This window comes from Halichoeres trimaculatus, unplaced genomic scaffold, assembly GCF_033239565.1.
Source record: "Halichoeres trimaculatus isolate MK-OKI-2021-1 unplaced genomic scaffold, fHalTri1.1 fHalTri1_scaffold_22, whole genome shotgun sequence".
Lineage (NCBI taxonomy): Eukaryota > Metazoa > Chordata > Actinopteri > Labriformes > Labridae > Halichoeres > Halichoeres trimaculatus.
In genome coordinates, this window is record NW_027437200.1 from 24773616 (window position 1) to 24792303 (window position 18688).

The 18688-nt window shown below is 46.0% G+C and overlaps 3 protein-coding genes across 3 annotated transcripts; all 3 read right to left on the minus strand.

Moving 5' to 3' along the window:
• Positions 1-1170: 1170 nt before the first annotated feature.
• rbm46 (RNA binding motif protein 46) lies at positions 1171-9133 on the minus strand. The gene is made up of 10 exons (XM_074699232.1): positions 9007-9133; positions 8069-8251; positions 7781-7961; positions 7536-7692; positions 6967-7096; positions 5907-6004; positions 5341-5740; positions 4582-4781; positions 4379-4481; positions 1171-1430 (listed from the first exon to the last, which is right to left on the minus strand). Exons 1-10 carry the CDS (start codon positions 9023-9025, stop codon positions 1171-1173), a joined length of 1731 nt encoding a protein of 576 aa, XP_074555333.1. The 5' UTR covers positions 9026-9133.
• Positions 9134-10296: 1163 nt separating this feature from the next.
• LOC141784149 (lecithin retinol acyltransferase-like) lies at positions 10297-12463 on the minus strand. The gene is made up of 5 exons (XM_074661880.1): positions 12267-12463; positions 12062-12167; positions 11922-11996; positions 11684-11836; positions 10297-10452 (listed from the first exon to the last, which is right to left on the minus strand). The coding sequence occupies exons 1-5, from the start codon at positions 12461-12463 to the stop codon at positions 10297-10299; spliced, it is 687 nt and encodes a 228-aa protein (XP_074517981.1).
• Positions 12464-15934: 3471 nt separating this feature from the next.
• On the minus strand, positions 15935-18688 carry LOC141784168 (lecithin retinol acyltransferase-like). The gene is made up of 2 exons (XM_074661904.1): positions 17696-18688; positions 15935-16646 (listed from the first exon to the last, which is right to left on the minus strand). The coding sequence occupies exons 1-2, from the start codon at positions 18497-18499 to the stop codon at positions 16494-16496; spliced, it is 957 nt and encodes a 318-aa protein (XP_074518005.1). The 5' UTR covers positions 18500-18688; the 3' UTR covers positions 15935-16493.

Below are 18688 nucleotides of genomic sequence, written 5' to 3' on the forward strand. Positions count from 1 at the left end.
ATTGAGTCACTCTTAAACAATCCCACCCTGACTTTGACTTTTCCCACTTTTAGATCAAAGGATCCTGTTTTCATATCCTTCTTCTTTTTCTTCAGTTTGAAAAATCTTGAAAAACCTTTCTCAAGTCAGGAAAGCTTGTCATCATCTGCGAAATGTTTGACTTTTAACTTTTCTAGTCAAAGGTTTTTTTTCTCATATCCCTTTTCTACTTGGATCGTAAACGACCAACCAACCAGAAACGACCCCAAACTTTGGCCAAATCATGAGATGACTGATAGCTTGTCAGAAAGCTTGTTTGCAGGCTGAGACTCTCCTCATCTGTCCTAAAGACGATGAAGCAGCAGCAGTGATAAGAGCTGTAAATGGAGGACTCTAATGTAGCAGACAGTGAGCCGGTTTGACTCAGTTTTACCTGAGATGACGGCGCTGAGGTGTGATAGAGAGCGTCTGCCAGAGAGGAGACGAAAAGCCACGCTCCTCTCTGCTTTTTCAAAGCCTCAGAGGAAAATTTTAGACAATTGGGTTCTCCTGAGAGCAGAGAAGCTTCTGGGGTTAAAGCGAGGTACGCTGAGGTAGGCTGAGGTGAGACCAGAGAGGAGGAGGAGGAGGAGGAGGAGGAGGAGGAGCAGGAGGAGGAGAGGTGTTTCACACAGCTTCAGACTGAACTCCTCTCCTTCTCAAACCCAAACAGAGTTTATCTCTCACTGTCTCCTCCTCCACAGGTTTATTTTTCCAATCAGAGGTGATAAAGAAGCAGAGCCGTCTCCCCCTCCCTCCTCTCAGACTGAGATAACGTTTCAAAGCGGAGGAGCTGAACAAAAACACTGAAAAACATCAGGCAGAGTGATCATAACAGAGACAGTCCTGCCTTTTCTCCGCCGTGTCCTCCTACCGTCCCCTGGACGCTCAGAAAGCCTCCTGCAGCCAACGCAGCGTCCTCTCTTTACTGCTCAGAGTAACACGAGGGGTGGGAGTGACGCAGGAAGTCTGAGGACATACAAACACTGAGATGAGTAAACACAGCCTCCATCATGACCTCCTGTTTTTAGGTGGAGCAGCTGAGGAGGAGCAGGAGGAGGTCAGGGTTTTCCTTTCAGCTGCTTAATGTGCTAAAAGCCTCCTGCTCCACCTTTGATGGAGCTAACCACTGACAGTCTGTGCGTCTCACCCTCAGTAGAAAGGCGGCGGCGGCGGCGAGCTGATGAACAGCCTCTGCGTGGACAAGCCGAGGTGATTCAGCGCCGACAGAGACGAGAGGGGGGACAGAGGGAACGGGGACTGAGGGGGAGGAGGAGGAGGGAGGCAGGAGGCGAAGGCTCTGCCGCCGCAGGTCAGCAACCCCGGACTGGTGGCGGCGGGAGGGGGGGCGGAGGGCGGGGGAGAGAGGCTGCCGGGGGAGTCGCAGGAGGCTCTGCTGAGGAAGGAGGAGTCTGCAGAAAGAGGAGAGGAAGGCGTCAGACACACCTCCAGATGATAAAGATGCTGACAATAATAAACACACACATGTTCACAGTGTTGATCTAAAGAGCAAACTGACATTAGGCCCAGAGCCTGAGAGCTGAGGCCTGAGAGCTGAGGCCTGAGGGCTGAGGCCTGAGAGCTGAGGCCTGAGAGCTGAGAGCTGAGGCCTGAGAGCTGAGAGCTGAGGCCTGAGGGCTGAGGCCTGAGAGCTGAGGCCTGAGAGCTGAGGCCTGAGAGCTGAGGCCTGAGAGCCCAGGCCTGAGAGCTGAGGCCTGAGAGCTGAGGCCTGAGAGCTGAGGCCTGAGAGATGAGGCCTGAGAGCCCAGGCCTGAGAGCCCAGGCCTGAGAGCTGAGGCCTGAGAGCTGAGGCCTGAGAGCTGAGGCCTGAGAGCTGAGGCCTGAGAGCTGAGAGCTGAGAGCTGAGGCCTGAGAGCTGAGGCCTGAGAGCTGAGGCCTGAGAGCTGAGGCCTGAGAGCTGAGGCCTGAGAGATGAGGCCTGAGAGCTGAGGCCTGAGAGATGAGGCCTGAGAGCTGAGAGCTGAGAGCTGAGGCCTGAGAGATGAGAGCTGAGAGCTGAGGCCTGAGAGATGAGGCCTGAGAGCTGAGGCCTGAGAGCCCAGGCCTGAGAGCTGAGGCCTGACATGAAGGAGGAGCTGACAGCCTCACACAGAGAGATGAGTTATGACAGCTGAATGTAAGGAGTCAGTATCAGATCAGATCACAGCGTGGAGGAGGATCTACAGGAATGATCCATAGTTTGACTCCATCAGGCTTCATCACTAACGCTCATCCTGCAGGCGCTGCGCTCTCCAGCCTCACACTGATAAAAGGAGAGATGCAGGAGGAGGAGAAATGGGAGGCGCTCTCTGGTTGGGGGGTTGAGCTCTATCACCAGCAGCGCTCTTCATCTCCCTCTGAAGCTTTGGGCCTGGTGAAAAATTCATGCTGTGAAGGAGAGTTTGATTAAAAGCATCCTGGGGCTGCTCATGCTCCGCTCCTCCTGCCTCAGAGTGACACCTCCTGTCTGACAGCGTGCTCCTCACAGGGAGGAGGAGCCCAGCTGCTCAAACTCTGGGTCATGTTTCAGGCTCTTGCTCTGAATATTTTGGTGGCGGTGTGTGACCTGTGTGCAGACGCACAGAGTACGCGTCGGGACAACAAACGTTAACGTCACTGTGTTTCCTCTGAGCTGTGCAGACGCTGGTGACGTGTGGCTGGCCTTGTAATCCTCAGATTAGAGGCACAAATCTGAGAGAAAGAGTGTTCCAGCTTTGCAACAAAGGAAGGGATTAAAACAGGAGCTCTCGTGCTGAGCAGAGAGGTGTTTAAACCTGTGAGAGCTCTCCATCCTCACCCTCAGCCAGCAGCAGAGCTCCTAATCTACCTCAGTGGATCTTCTTCAGCCCGTCTGAGGAAAAACACCCTGAAGACAGAAAACCACTCGCATGTGGAAGGAGCTCTTACCCTTCATGGAAAGCTCCAGAGTTTCTTTTTATAACTTTACATACCCAGGGTTTACTGGACACCGCTTTCTGACAAACACAGGGATGTTTAAGTAGTTTGGAGCCTTTTCTTCTTCCACTGCGCTAAAGTTTCAAATAATGGCTGAAGCAAAAGCTCCTTACAGTGACAAACACTCTGCTGAAGCTGAAAACATGACCTAACAGAGGGTGGAGCTGCAGGTGGAGCTGCAGGAGCTCCACAGAACCAGACCACACCAGAATCAATGAGTTTTGCCATCGTGTTTTATGATGTGATGCAGTACAATGACACATGAGATGTGAACACAGACCAACCAGAGCACAGAACAACACGTCCCTGAAACGGACAGCAATCAGTGCCACTGTGTGGTAAACACTTTGATTAGCAGTGAAGCACGGTGCAACCATATGATGTGCTGGGGTATGAGCATTCTGATTCACTGCACTGCTGCATCGTTCAACACTCCCCGTATAAACAATGTGATGCAAACTGTGTGGTGCCATGCACTACAATAGTCTGCTACACTGCAATGGGATTCAAGGCAACAACAAGCAATGTGATTAAAAGTGATGTGATTTAAGCAATGTGATTCAAAGAGATGCAATTAAAAGAGATGCAATTTAGAGCGATGCAATTAAAAGAGATGCGATATAAACAGATGCAATTAAAACAGATGCAAATAAAAGCGATGTGATTAAAAGAGATGCAATTAAAAGCGATGTGATTAAAAGAGATCTGATTAAAAGCGATGCGATTAAAAGCGATGTGATTAAAAGAGATCTGATTAAAAGCGATGCGATTAAAAGCGATGTGATTAAAAGAGATCTGATTAAAAGCGATGCGATTAAAAGCGATGTGATTAAAAGAGATCTGATTAAAGGAGATGCAATTAAAAGAGGTGATTAAAAGCAATGCAATTGAAAGCGATGCGATTCAAAGAGATGCGTTTAAAAGAGATGTGATTAAAAGAGATGGGATGCAAAGTGATACAATGAAAAGCGATGCAAAGCAATGCGATTAAAAGCGATTTGGCAAAAGTGATGGGATAAAAATTGATGCAAGCAAAGTAATGAGAAGTGATTTAAAGTCCCGCTATGCAAATTGAAGCGATTAGAAATTGATATGATGTATAGATGAGAAGTGATGAAAAGTGATGAAAAGTGATGCTGTGAAAAATGATCAGCTGGGATACGATACTTTGATTAGATACCAAACCAAGCTGGTACCATGTTTAAGGAGGTGCTCTGACAGGGGATGACAGGATCTGAGGCCATGTGATACCACACTGCCCAGGATACAGGATATAAGGATTACTGTGTGTGTGTGTGTGTGTGTGTGTGTGTGTGTGTGTGTGTGTGTGTGTGTGTGTGTGTGTGTGTGTGTGTGTGTGTGTGTGTGTGTGTGTGTGTGTGTGTGTGTGTGTGTGTGTCAGTACCCAGGCTCCACAGTGTGGTCTGAGCAGCCAGCTCTTTGGCATCGTCGAGCAGCAAACACAGCTTGTCTGGCATGTAGCTGCTGCAGGTGGACGGCATCACCACCTGCAGAGAAACACAGAGCATCAGGACCCCACACACTCAAAGTGTGTTAACTCCATCATCATCTGTTCAGGGTGATCAGCTGCAGTCTGTGTGTGGGGACCTTGTAGACCAGCAGCAGCCTCCCGTCCTGTCCCGGGGTGGAGAACAGGTGGTACTCCGGCAGCGCGCAGAAGTTTTTGCGGCAGTAGAACTCGAGCAGGCTGACGGCCGAGATGATCTGACCCTGTTTGAGCGCCAGCATGCTGGTAGGGGAGAGGGGGGCACCGGGGAACAGAGGGAACACACACTGCTCTGCTTCATCTGCACACACACACACACACACACACACAGAAGAAACCAAAACATCAGCCTTGGTCTGACTCAGCTGGGAGATCAGTCCATGTCATCCCCCTCTCATCCATCTTTAACAACCAGGGAGCTGGACTCTGACACTCTGACACTCTGAATCTGTTCTCATCTCCAGGACTGTCTGCAGGCCTCAGCCGGGAGCCCCAGGTCTCAGCACAAAGTCACGACAGCTGTACGGGGCTCTGAGCTGAGCTGGCTGTGAGACAGAGTCAGAGGCTGCTCTGAGGACCAGGCCAACACTGGGAAATGAGATGAGCTGAATCTAAAACAAGCAGAGACTTTGGTTTCTCTGTACCAGCTAAAAATCAACCAGAGGATGAGAGTTACACTTCTATCAAGCTCTGCTCAGAGAGGATCAGCGCTCAGCAGAGCTTCCTAGAGAGTTTAGACTGTGACATATGTCCACAGTCCTGAGCAGAGTCAGGAGCAGTTTGGAGCAGACGGAGGAGGAAAAGCAGACTTTACTCTGAGCAGAGAGCTGAAAAATCATCAATCTGAACTCCCTCCTTACCTGCTGCTCCAGCAAACACAGGGTTTCCCAGGCGTAGAGGCAGGGGCACCGTCCTGATGGGAGAGCACCCGTCCATCATGGCTGCGTCTCCTCTGTGCAGGAGGAAAGCCCCGCCGGCTGCTCCCACTCCCACGCCCACGCCGCTCCCCGGGTAACCCGCCCTGCCGTGCCTCCGCCCGTCCTTCAGGCTGGCCGGCTTGGCCAGCATCACCTCCACGGTGGCTCCGTCCACCACGGCGCCGTTCATGAGGTTGAGGGCGGTGAGGGCGTCGTCGCGGTTGCGGTAGTGCACGAAGGCGTAGTCGGTGAGCTTCTTGACTCGGTCCACTGAGCCCGGTTTGAAGCGGGAGAACTCCTGGTGCAGGGTTTCCTCGGTGGTGCTCAGCATCAGGTTACGGACCTGGGGACACGCAGGGCGGCAGAGAAACAGGCAGGGCGGCAGAGAAACAGGCGGCGTGTGAGCGGTGGGTTAAAGGAAACAAAGACCTGAGCAGTCTCTGAGCGCAGTGCGTTTCCTGACACAGACTAACTCTTTCCTCTGAGGTGGAGAAACCAAAAACGCTCACGTAAAGGACGCGGACGCGCTGCATGACCTCCTCGTCCACGTCTTTCTCCGGCTCGGCCCAGTCCACCTGGATGGAGTGACCCCACAGCTGGATGGTTCCTGTGAGACACAGCAGCATTAAAACAGAAAATCTTCATCCTCTCTTTAAAAACAACAAATTGTCCAGGTTTTCACTTTTATTTAAACAGAAATCAGTTTGTGAACTATCTTTGGTTCAGTGTTAACGTCATTTCATCTCCATCGTACAGAGACGCTCTGAGTCTGTGCTGCTGTTCACAGATTAACGAACAGACTTCAGTTTGTGCTCCTGTCACTGATGAGCGAACATGAATCCAGATCATTGATCTCAGACACCATCAGAGACTCTCAGCTGATCATAAATCCTCAGATTCCTGCTCATTAAAGGAAGCGCAGATTAAAAGCAGCCTCGCTCTGCATCAGTCAGCTACAGGTGGCTGCTCCACTTCACTCACGCTTCGCCTGACGCCTGATTCACACTCAGTGTTTGAAGCCCAAACCTCAGAGAGACATCAGATTTCTTCTGGGAAATGATTAATGAGTCATTTTTCCAGGTGTGTCGACGGAGTGAACTGATTTTCTTTTATTTTCCTGAAGAGTAAAGCTGGAGAAAGACGGAGAGCTGGATCTTTAATCTACATTAAGACAATAAACTTTCCCTCCCTGGCTTTTCATCCTTTCTGTTTTAACTGATCCTTTTCTGTCCTTCAGTTTTTAATTTTTGTCCTGTGTCTGTGTTAGTTTGTTGCTTGTTTTATTGTTTTTAACTTTTTATCATGCAGCACTGCAGCCAGCACTATCTCTTTTTGTAAATCCTTGATAAATGAGTTTGGATTGGACCGGGATAATTGAGTAAGCAAACAAAAGGGTTAACCTGAGCTGCAGTGAGCTGTGTTTTAGCTCCCCCTGCTGGACAAACTCAGGAACTGAACCAGAGGCAGCAGGTGGGCTGAAGACAGATACAGGCAGGTGTGATGATGGAGACAGAACGGGAGGAGGAGGAGGAGGAGGAGGAGGAGGAGGTGTAGAAAGAGGGTGAATACCAGGGATGAGTTTCCTCCGGGCCATGGCGGCAGCTTTGTGCGACTCGTACTCGACGAAGGCGAATCCTCGATTCCTGTTTTTATCTGTGGAGCTGGGATACACGATCACATCCACCACACCGTCTGTCACCTGACACACACACACACACACACACACAGACAGGCACACACACACACACACACACACACACACACACACACACACACACACACACACACACACACACACACGGTCAGAAAAAAACAAGCTGCTCACTCTCATATCGCCTCACTTCTGCTAAAGTTTTGCTCATTTAATCTGAAAGTTTTCAGAGTTGTTTTCATTTTTCTCGGTTAATTAAAAGCGATGCAGCCTGAAAACATTTTATGAATTCATGTATGCTCCGACAGCCTTCCTGCCTGTAGGGCTCTCAGTTTGGTATTCAGAGGAAGGACTGACACACAGCTGCCTCTGTCCCATTAGCTGGCTCCACTGTTTCACACTTTGACTCTGCACACTTCCTGTCAGGAAAGCATCTGTGATCCTACACACCTGATGAGCTGTCAGTAAGGTGTACAGGTGTGTGTACCTTCCTCATCTCCTCCATGATCTCGTCCTTCTTCTTGTCCCTGGGGATGGAGCCGATGAAGAGGCGACAGTTGTCCAGACTCACGCACACACCGATGAACTTTCCTGGACGGATCTCGTAGTTGTCCAACATCTGGATGGCTCTCTGAGCCTCATCTCTGCACACCAACCACAAACACACAGTAATCAGGGTTTTTAGATGCTGTCTCTGTATTTTTCCACTCTTTGAGTCGCAGACAGAGCCACCTGTTGGTGTACATGACGAAGGCGTAGCCTCGGTTCTCTCCGCTGAACTCCATCATGAGTCTGAACTCGTAGATCCTGCCAGCTCTCTCGAACAGAGGTACCAGCTCGTCTTCATACATGTCTCTGGGAATCTTACCCACAAACACCTCGCAGCCGCGTGGGGGCGCCGGGCCCTCCCAACCTGAGGCACAGAGACAGAAACCACCTTTGAACACAGTCGATCCCAGATCAGTGAGACACTCATCAGTAAAAAAGGAACTGTGATTCTTTAAAAGTTGTCACACAAACCAGGCGGGGGTCCTCCAAACTTCCTCTGTCCGTTCTCCTGCACCATGTCGTAGCCCGTCTTCTCCATCAGGTCCAGCAGAGCCATCTCCTTAGCACAGGACGCCATGAACTCATCCTCGCCCTGCAGAGGACTCACCCTCCCAGACTGGCCTTCCACGTCTGTGTCCGACTCTCTGTCCCCGTCTGTCCCCAAAACACAACATCCAACATCAGACACAAAGGACGAACCAGGAACACTCAGTGCATCACATTCAGACATGAGAGCAGACTGAAAACAAAAAAGAAGCTTGACTCTTTTATTTTACAATACTGTGGAGATTTAACAGCTTAAACTAATTTTTATGTCCTGCTTTAATGTAATAATTGAAATGTATAAGTGTAGTGAAGACGAAGAGATGGTTTGGAAACTCTTTAACAATAATAATACCTCATTAGCAGGAGGCTAGCTCCCTCTGCTAATACATTTAACATCCATTCAAGATCATTTCCGGAGTATAGTATGGTCATGAACAATATCTAGGCAGCTTTATTTAAATTTGTGTACATTAATTACGTTTTCAAGCCATTTTTACGGTAATAAAATAAAACAGAGTCAATCCCCTGAGTAGTTTTAAATTGGTAGACACGGAGTTAGCTTAAACTCCTCATATCTTGTTTAGGTTTCTTAGCTCTGAGAAGCTTCTAATTCCATTCAGGTCGACTTTTTATCATTTTAGCCCGTTAAAAAGAAGCTAGCCAACCAACGACTGAGTTTAACCATCCTTTAATCAGCCGAGAAGAGTTTACCGATCAAATCTCAACCCACAGGTTAACTACAGTTAGGCTAGCGGCACCGTAACTTACGACCGTTGTGAAAAGCTAACAGTTAGCCCGTGAAACTCTCCAAAATCACATTTCGCTTTAATTTTTCAAAAATGAAAAGTTTATTTCACACTTACCAGCTCGTTCTTCGGCCATGTCTGCTTCTTAAGTCTTGATAAAAATGAAAAAACAGCGAGAAGTTGACAAACTACTCTGTACAGTAATAAACGCTTGACAGACGATCGCGAATCCTGCCTAGCAACAACTTACAGCGCTCAGTACCTCATCCAATCAGCGGGACGGATTTTTGATTGACCTGAGGTAGATTAATCCAAGCCAATCAGATAGCTACTCTGAGGTATAGAGGCGGGACGGAAGGTTTTCGATGTAACATAAAACATAAATTAAATAGGATTTTAAAAAATAATCAGATTTAATTAAATAATCTTTTTTTAATCAAATTTGATTTGATTATTTGGGTTATTCATTTTTTCCCCTCCTTTATTTTAATTTCTTCTTTTTTTTTCTTTCCGTCAAGCACTTTGTGATACCACTACAGTTTATGAAAAGTGCTTTATAAATAAAGTCTGACCGATTCATTGATAAATTAAAATAATTAAACGAGATTAGAATAAACTGAATTAAAAAACGTAGAGTTGTTAAATTTGTGGCCTACAGAGAACAGTTATCAAATACAAAACTCCAAGTTGTAAAAATTTCCATAAATTATCAATGAAATAAATCTGAGTTGGATCATTTAAAAATAAAAATAAAATAAATAAAATAAAATAAAATCATAATAATAATAATAATAATCATAATTATAATAATAATCATAACAATAATAATAATAATAATAATAATAATAATAATAATAATAATAATAATAATAATATTAATAATATTAATAATAATAATTATCATTACAATACAATAATAATAATAATAATAATAATAATAATAATAATAATAATAATAATAATAGGCCTAAACTATAAAACTAATCTAAAGACAGTTGAAGCTGTTAAACCAGTTTAATATGTAATAATTTCATTTTTTCCTTCCTTTTTCTGACACAGGTGAGGGTTCACACAGGTAAAAATAAATAGAGTTTGGTATTTTTGCTTAAATCCATCTTATGTACAGTGTTAAAACAAAACAATATTTCCTTTAAATTCCATGAACACATTTATTCACATGTATTGATGGGAAAAGCAGTTCAGTGTTGTGGTTCTCTGGCAACAAATCCACATTTATTCATGAAAAAATATAAACAGATCTGTATTTAAACCATTGTAACTGTAAAAATAATACCACTAGGGAATTATCTAATTTCCTCAAATATTTAGAAATACTGTTAAAGTCATTACACATGTTATACTCAGGAAAAAAGTCTCTGAATATAGTTTTGGATGTTTCCTGTGCCCTCATGAAGCCATCCAGACGAGGAAAGGAAACATGAAGGCCAGCTGAGCGTAGATGGAGCTCAAACATCCCAGGTACAGGAACACACACAGCTGCAGCGCTGCCATCACCTTGGCAACGCGCCGACTCAGCAGCAGCCTCCGGGTGGTTTTACAGAACTGAGGAAGAGGAGCAGGAGAGAGTGTGTGTTGTAGCATGGATGAACCACTAGGTGGAGTAATTAAACTGTTGTTTACACACAAACAGCCTGTTGTAGTTTCAGAGGACACAAAGTGATCGTTTCTTTTTCCCAGTCAAACAAAGGAGCTTTCATACACACGGGAGTTACAGCAACGAGGAGGCTTAACCCAATTAAAGAGGGAGGCAGCTCTGATCTGTGGTCAGCTTTAATCTGCAGCAGGAACCAAACACGTCACAGGGAAACGTCAGTGTGCTGCTGCAAAATGTGCAGCGTTCACTCTGCTGCATTTTCTTTTTCAAGGGTTTTACCCTCCTGGTCAAAGGGTCGTCGATTTGTGCAACTGGATGTTTGAGTTTACCTCACGGTGAAAACAAGCGACTAAGCATGATGCACGAGCCAATCAGAGCTGAGATTCCTAACCATGAACCATACATCCAAACCCCGTTCAAAAAACAGGCTATGAATGATTTTATTCAATACCCTGTTGGTTGATAAGATGAAATAAAGGAAGGGCTGAGTTTGATTTTTTCATTTTATTCGTCTGATCATCGTGACCTGGAAGTTTGAGCCTCTCTATGAAGACAGCGCCGATGAAGCCGTGTTTTTGTAATTAATATTTTATTAGAGAAGAGACAAATATAATAATCTTTTTTCTCAATCTGCTCCTTTTCTTTCATATGTATGACTTCTATTTTTTTTCTCTAGTTTTTCCCTCTATCATGGATAATTTAAACTGTTCAGTTTTTACTCTCTTAAATGTTGTATCCATTGTAAAAAAAAAAAAAAAAAAAATTAAAAAAAATTGGAAAAAGCAGACTGTCTTTAGTCTGTTTCAAAAATGAGTTTAATTTTTTTCTTATCTTTGAAAAAAATTGAAATCTAGCAGGATTGTTGGTAAGATTTGAGCTGACTTGTTGAATACCTCATCGGTCAACAGGGAAGCTACTCTGTTTACAACTTCCAGGTCTCAGAGATTGAACAAATGAAATAATATCTTAATCAGCCCCTGGTCTGTAATAAATACATTTCCATTTATTTGTTTTCATTTCAAAAAAAGAGAAAAAAAAAAGAAATAAAACTTTTTTCAAAGTTTCATTGAGACTTTCAGTGAAAGTCGTCTTTCTGAGCTGAATACGAGCTGAATTTCTCTGAAAGGTCTAAAGAAGTCTCATTTTAAGGTTTCAAAGATAAAAACAAAGCCTGCTCACCTGGAAGCACTGGAAGCTGATGAGTCTGCCGTAGCGACAGTACATGACGTAGTGCTCACAGTTGTACCACAGCAGGCTGTAGCTCACCTGACCCAGCAGCTTCTCCGCCCGCTGGGCCACCTCCTCCCCCTGCAGGGGCGGGTGGCTGCACACCTGGACGGCAAGGCAACGTGGTGGGATTTAAACAGGTGAGATCAGAGCAGAATTCACAGCCAGAGGAAAGGAGCTGGAGCTTCACCTGGTCTTTGGTGTTGACGAGGATCTGGGCTCCGTAGGCGAAGTCCTCCAGCGAGTCCACCCTGATGCTGCCACACTGAGACAGAGACACAGTTACACCTGAGCCCACTCACCTTAACACCCACACAGGTGACCTGGTACCTTGGCGAAGACTCCCAGTATGAGCCGCGTGTTGGTCACCATCTGGCTGATCTGAGACTGGTCACTGGAGAACACAGGGAGGATGTCCGGGATGAAATGAGCCACTCTGGGAGGAAGGAGGAAGGAGGAAGGAGGAAGGAGGAAGGAGGAGAGTGAGGTGAGGAAGGACGAGGATGCTCTGAAAGTCACCTGACGTCAGGCTCACCTTCCATCGCCCAGGTAGATCCCAAAGTGTGTGAACATGGTGCGTGGGACCTCCAGCAGGTCCCCCCTCGTCAGGGCCACCTCCCGTTTCTGGCCTCCTTTTCGCCTGTCTCTCTCCTCCTCCTCCTCCTCCTCCTTCTTCTTCTCCAGCCTCGGCGTGGAGATGAAGAGCAGGGCGATCAGCTGCAGAGGGAACATGGTGAGAGGACGGAGGCGTCTGTGCTCAGGTGCTTTTATTCCCCCAGCTCAGACGGGAGGAGGAGGAGGAGGAGGAGGAGGAGGAGGAGGAGGAGGGGGAGGAGGAGGAGGAGGAGGAGGAGGAGGAGGAGGGGGAGGAGGAGGGGGAGGATTAGTGAGTGCTGCTGATCCAGGGTCAGAACTGCCAACCACAGACTGGACTTTAGACAAACTAAAGGAACAGCTGTTCTTCAAACAGAAAACAAAGAGCTAGGTCTCAGCTTCACAGTAAAACTTCACACTCACCTGTTGTTTAAGGGCTCAATATCATCTGTTTCTGCTGAGTCTCAGTTTCACTGTAAATTGTTTCTGCTCTGTTGTCCCATTGAAATGGTTTCTGTTGAGTCTCAGTTTCACAGTTAACAGTTTCCATAGACATCTTATCTGCCAAGTCTTAAGTTCACAGTAAAAAGTTTCTGTTGGGATCACCTCCATCTCTTTTAGGTGGGTCCCAACTTCACTGTAAATTGTTTCAACAAAGGGAGTTGCAATCTTTTTTCTGCTGAGTCTCAGCTTCAGAGTAAGTAGTTAACACAGACAAATTAAAATTATCATATCCACCAAGTCTCAACTTCACAGTAAATGGTTTCTGCTAGGAGGCAGGTGGCATCTGCTCAGTCTCAGTTTCATAGCAAATAGCTTCCACTGCTTATTTATTTATATCTGTTTCTGGGGAGTCTCAGCTTCACAGTACATACTTTTAGCCTTGTTATCCCTTTGAAAATGTTTCTTATGACTCTCAGTTTCACAGTTAATTGTTTCCACTGACAAGTTACAGTTATCTTGTCTGCCAAGTCTCAGCTTCACAGTAAAAAGTTTCTGCTGGGAGGGGGATCACTTAGATCATTCCTTCACAGCAAATAACTTCCACTGCTAATTCATGGATATCTGTTTCGGGGAGTCTCAGCTTCACAGTACATACTTTTCACTTATGAGTCAAACTTAATTGTTTATGATGAGTCTTAGTTTCACTGTTTATAGTCTCTACATGCTAGTTTCAATTATCTTATCTGTTAAGTCTCACTTTCCACTAGGGAGTCACCTCCATCTCATTTGGGTGAGTCTCAGTTTCACAGTAAATAGTTTCAACAAAAGAGTTACAATCATCTACCCCTGTTGGGTCTCATCTTCACAGTAAATCCTTTTCTTCTTTGACACAAACTGATCTCTTAACAGTGACGTTTTGACAAAGTGAAATCTGAAAAATAAACCAGTGAACAGAAAGGTTTGACGAGGAGGATCAGAACCAGATTGTTTTTCCTGCTGAGTCACATTAAGCTAAAATTAACCCAGAGCTGCTTTAGTATCAGGATTATCAGACTTTACCAACTCCAGTGGGACCGTTTCACAACGTCTGTCGACTCAGTGAAGTTTCCCAACAGCAGCTCAGAGAGAAACAGACGCCGGATAAAGCTTTGGTTAAAGATCGGAGGGGAAATATTTCAGATATTTAAACATCAGGAAGTGAGCTGGACACCTGGAGGCTGTTACTGGCAGAAAAATAACAAATGGGCTGTTTTTGTTACCCCACAAAGAATTTCATCATTTTAATTCTGAGATGTTCATTCATCAAACTATCCTGAGCTCAAACCTCACATTTCTTGTCTTTGGTATTTGTCCAGGATGAAAAAAATTAAATTTTCTTTCCTTTCCTTTTTTTTTTTTTAAGGGCAGGCTTCAAAGTGTTGATATGACTTTTTTCTCTCGTTCTTTTTGCCCTTGCCTCTTTCCTCAGAGAGTTTATTTTCACTAAGGTTCTTGGCCTGTTGTAGCTCCTGCCATCTGCCACTAGAGGGAGGCAGTACTGAATCTAACAGGGTCCAGGAAGGCTGGAGAAATCCTGGTGCCAAAGGAACAAGGACTAAAACAAATCCTGGATCTTCACTAACACAGGTTTCAGTTGTCAGTGCCAACAGGAAACCAAGCGTGAACGTGGTCCAGGGACTTCAGAAACTTCTTAGCGACTGAAAAAAGTAAAAATCAGAGAAATCAGCGACTTTCCTTCATCTTCTTTTATTTATATACAAAACAAAGTATAAAGTGTTACAGCTTCATAAAAAGAAACTCTTTACAAACGTTTGACTGTCAGGGAACAATCAAGCCACAGAAGCATATCTACAGATATATACAGAAGAGCATCATCTGCTTACAGTGCAGAGGGGGCGGGGCTTATTCAGCGACTTTGGCCTCGTTTCCACCAAGCGGTTCTGTACGGGTCGGGTCAGTAAAGCCTGATCCTGTTTGTGTTTCCACAGCCAACCCTTCGTGGTAGGTGGCGTGTAAGCTGGATGCTGATAGCCATGACAGCTACATGTTAGCATGACGCCATAGCAGAGCGACACAGTGTACCCCGCTAATAAATCCAACGAAGAAGAAAAACGCAGTAAACAAAGAGCAACGATGAAGACATGCAGCATTTCCAACTGGACTGAACCACTTGGTGGAAATGAGGCTTTTGATTCTGAACCTCGTCGTTCATTCCTACCCAACCAACATTCTCCGTCCGGCTGCAATACGCTCTCACACGAGCTCCAAATGTGGATCCATCCATCACTGATTTGTGGTAACAGAGAGGAAACAACCGGTTAAAAACTGTTTTAGGAAATTAAGAAATATAAAAACTTGTTCTGCAAAGTTTGAGCTCTTGAATGATGATGGAACGACGATCTTAAGGCAGGTTCAGTGTTATTAAACTACGGGATTTGGAGGAAAATGTGGAATTATTTAAGCTGACGTGTCCTCAGCAGAGCCTGGGCTGGTAAGGCTGGAGTTAAACTGGAGATAAAACAGGAAATTCACTCAACTCGTAACGTTCACCCTGTAGTTTCTGTTTCCTAAAGTCTAAAGTCTAAACCACAAATGGTAGGAAATAAAAACCCACCACATCAGGAAACAACAAACCCCCAAAAACTTCAAGTTACGTACAAAATCCCCAGCTTCAGTAAAACATGAGTCACTAAACCAGGAGTCTGCAACCTTTACTTTCCAAAGAGCCGTTTTTCCTCAGCTCACCTGGATGAAAGTCATTCAGGAGCCGCAAAATCTACCTCATCTCCAAATTAAGACAAAAAAAATGTATATTCAGGTGAATAATGATCTAAACCAGAAGTTTTTGTGTTTATAAATTTGTACATGTGATTTCTCAGTTTTTTATTTTTATTATTTTATTTATTTAATTTATCTTTTAATAAATTTGCAAATTTAAGAAAAAAAAATTTGTAGTGTCATAAATTTTGTAAAATTTTGCTAAATTTGGAAATTGAAAAAAAAGATCAAAAATTTGCAAAATAAAAAAAAGTAGATTTAAAAAATTTCAGAGAAATTGAAGAAATATCATAAATTTGAAAAAAAAAAAACTAAATAATGCAATTTTAAAATTTTGCTTTATTTCGAAAAATTGTAAAAACTTTCTAAAATTGCAAAAAAGAGGGATTTATATTTAAAATTCAAAAATTTGCAAAATCTTAAAAAAAAAAGTGGAATTCTTTTCCTTAATTTGCAAAAATGTCAAAAATTGAAAAAAAAAATCCCAAAAATAAAAAAACTACAAAAAAAAGAAATCACAAAAAAATCAAAACTTTGTTTCAAGAGGTGTGCATTTTCAGTCCAAATTTTTTATTATGATTTTACTTAGTGTCTGTGTCGTTATGGTTAAAATATTATTAGCCCTTTATTCTGATGATATTTTAAAGCTACAAGGAGCCACAGGTCGCAGACCCCTGCACTAAACGATCTTTGGTTTCCTCGCTGGAAAAACTCAAACCTTTTTTTTTTTTTAACATTGTTGTTGACGAGCAGCTCAAAAGTACAATTCTAGGTTTTGCTAACATGCTAATACCAAAAAAGAGAAGTTATATGTTTGTTTTCTGTGCGCTCTGTGTTAAAAGCAGCTAAATGCAGTGAGAGTCACTAACGGGTATAAACGCATACGCAGACGACTTCCTGCTCTCCGTCAGTCTTTGATACGGCCGCTCCGTCTGCTCAGGAGCTCCTAGCTCGCCATCCAGAGGGTGAAGGGGATGAGGAGGGTGGGCAGGGCCGTGCTGAAGGATGTTCCCAAACACAGCATGGACAGGAGGCCGAGGAGCGCCGTCACCACCACGTTACGCTGGTCCCGAATCAGCGACTTCAGCCACTCACAGAACTGGAGGAGGAATAAAAATCTTTGTGTTATTACGATAACATCAAAACCAGCTGTTACACCAGTGCCAGAGAAACTCCTGCAAACACAGCTCCCCCTGCTAACACAGCTCCCCCTGCTAACACAGCTCCCCCTGCTGAGCAGAGTCTAAAGTACAGGAAGCTCTGACTGTGACACGAGCTCTGGGTGAGGAAAAGAAAAGATTTTAGAGAAGTTTTGTTGGTGTAAGATCCTAAAGAACTGTTTTCAGTCTCCACTCCTCACCCCAGTGACCTGAAGGTGTACTGCCCTCCTTCATCATCATCATCTTCCTCAGCGGGCTGCTGCTCGCTCTGAATGTGCCTCTTGTTCTCCGAGGAGTGACCCAGATTTTCCCCTCGTCTGAAAACAGTCCCACCTCAGCACCGAGGAGGAGGAGGAGGAGGAGGAGGAGGAGGAGGGGAAGTGTTTAGAGTGGAGACGCTTTGATTCACTTTCAACAGAGTGAACTTTACAAAGTGTTTCCAAACCTGTGGGTCGAGGCCCCGAGAAGGGCCACTAGACAACCTGAGTGGTCCTCAGGTGATGAACAGAGTCACCTTCAGAGGAAATCAGAGTTTAGAGGCCACCACATGAGGAGAGCTGAATGTAAACAGAGTCATGTGGTGCCTGAGGACAGGAAGCAGACTCTTCTCTGCTGCTGAACCTGCTCCGCTCTGAGCCCAGTTAATCCTCTCCGCAGAGTTCCTGGTGAGCTTTTCTTTGCTCTGTATGAATCTTAAAGAGCTGATGCAGAGATAAACCCCTCAGCAGGTGAGAGCTTCACTGAGGATTCTTAAAGAGGATTTATCCTGGTCCCAGCAGGACTCAGCTGAAGCTCAGCGTGTGCGTAAAAACGCGGACTGTGCGTAAAAAGTTCGATTCTTCAGTTTGTTATTGTCAAATCTTTCGTTTTTCAGTCTAACAGGAAGAAAACAGATCTGGGTGAGAAAACCTGAGCCGTGCAAACACACCAAAGCTTTCTCGTGCGTAAACCCTGCGCGCTAAAAGCGCCCCCGGACCCGGACCCTCACCTGGTCTGTCTGCAGGCTCTGCGCCGTCCCGTAGCGGCAGTAGGTGACGAAGTGCTCGCAGTTGTTCCACAGCAGGCTGTAGGACACGCCGCCCACCAGCCGCTCTGCCCGCTGCGCCACCTCCTCCCCGCACAGCGGGCTGCGCAGCACCGCCCGGTCCATGTGGTTCAGCAGGATCCCGGCTCCGTACGCGAAGTCCTCCACGGTGTCCGTGCGGATGCTCGCGCGCTTCGAGATCACCCCGAGGAGCAGGCGCGTGTTGGTGACCATCTGCTGGATGAGCCGGCGGTCCGCGGTCAGCGCCGGGAGGATGTCCGGGATCAGGTGCGCCACCCTGCCCTCCCCCAGGTAGATCCCGAAGTGCGTGAAGAGGGTCCGCGGGACCTCCAGCAGGTCCCCGCGCTGGAACCTCTGAGCGGATCCAGATCCAGGAGCAGCAGCGGACTGCGGAGGGGACTCATCCCGCTCACAGCGCCTCGACAGCGGACAGTCGGTGTGGGCTGCGGCCAGAGGAGGCAGCAGGCTGGACAGCTTGATGTGCGCCAGCAGGAAGAGCTGCTGCAGCACGAAGGTGAGCGTCTCCAGCATGGCGGGACCCGGAGCACAGGACGGGACCCGGAGCACAGGACGGGACCCGGAGCACAGGACGGGACCCGGAGCACAGGACGGGACCCGGAGCACAGGACAGCAGAGGAGAGGACGGACAGAGGGGAGCCCGGTCTGTGTCCCCTCCGCTTCACTCTGCAGGTCTGTGCTCCTGCTGGGGAGGAGGGGGAGGAGGAGGGGAGGATCACGTGACATCATGATGAATGAGGGAGTTTAAATCGGGAGGAGGAGGAGGAGGAGGAGGAGGAGGGGGTGAAGTCTGTGAAACTTTTTAAAATCATTTCTGACTAAAACAAACTTTTCTGCTCAGGATCCAAAAACCAGGTTTAACTCCTCTGAGCTCACAGCCAGAGGTTTCCACAGCCAGGCAGAGCACACACTCACTGT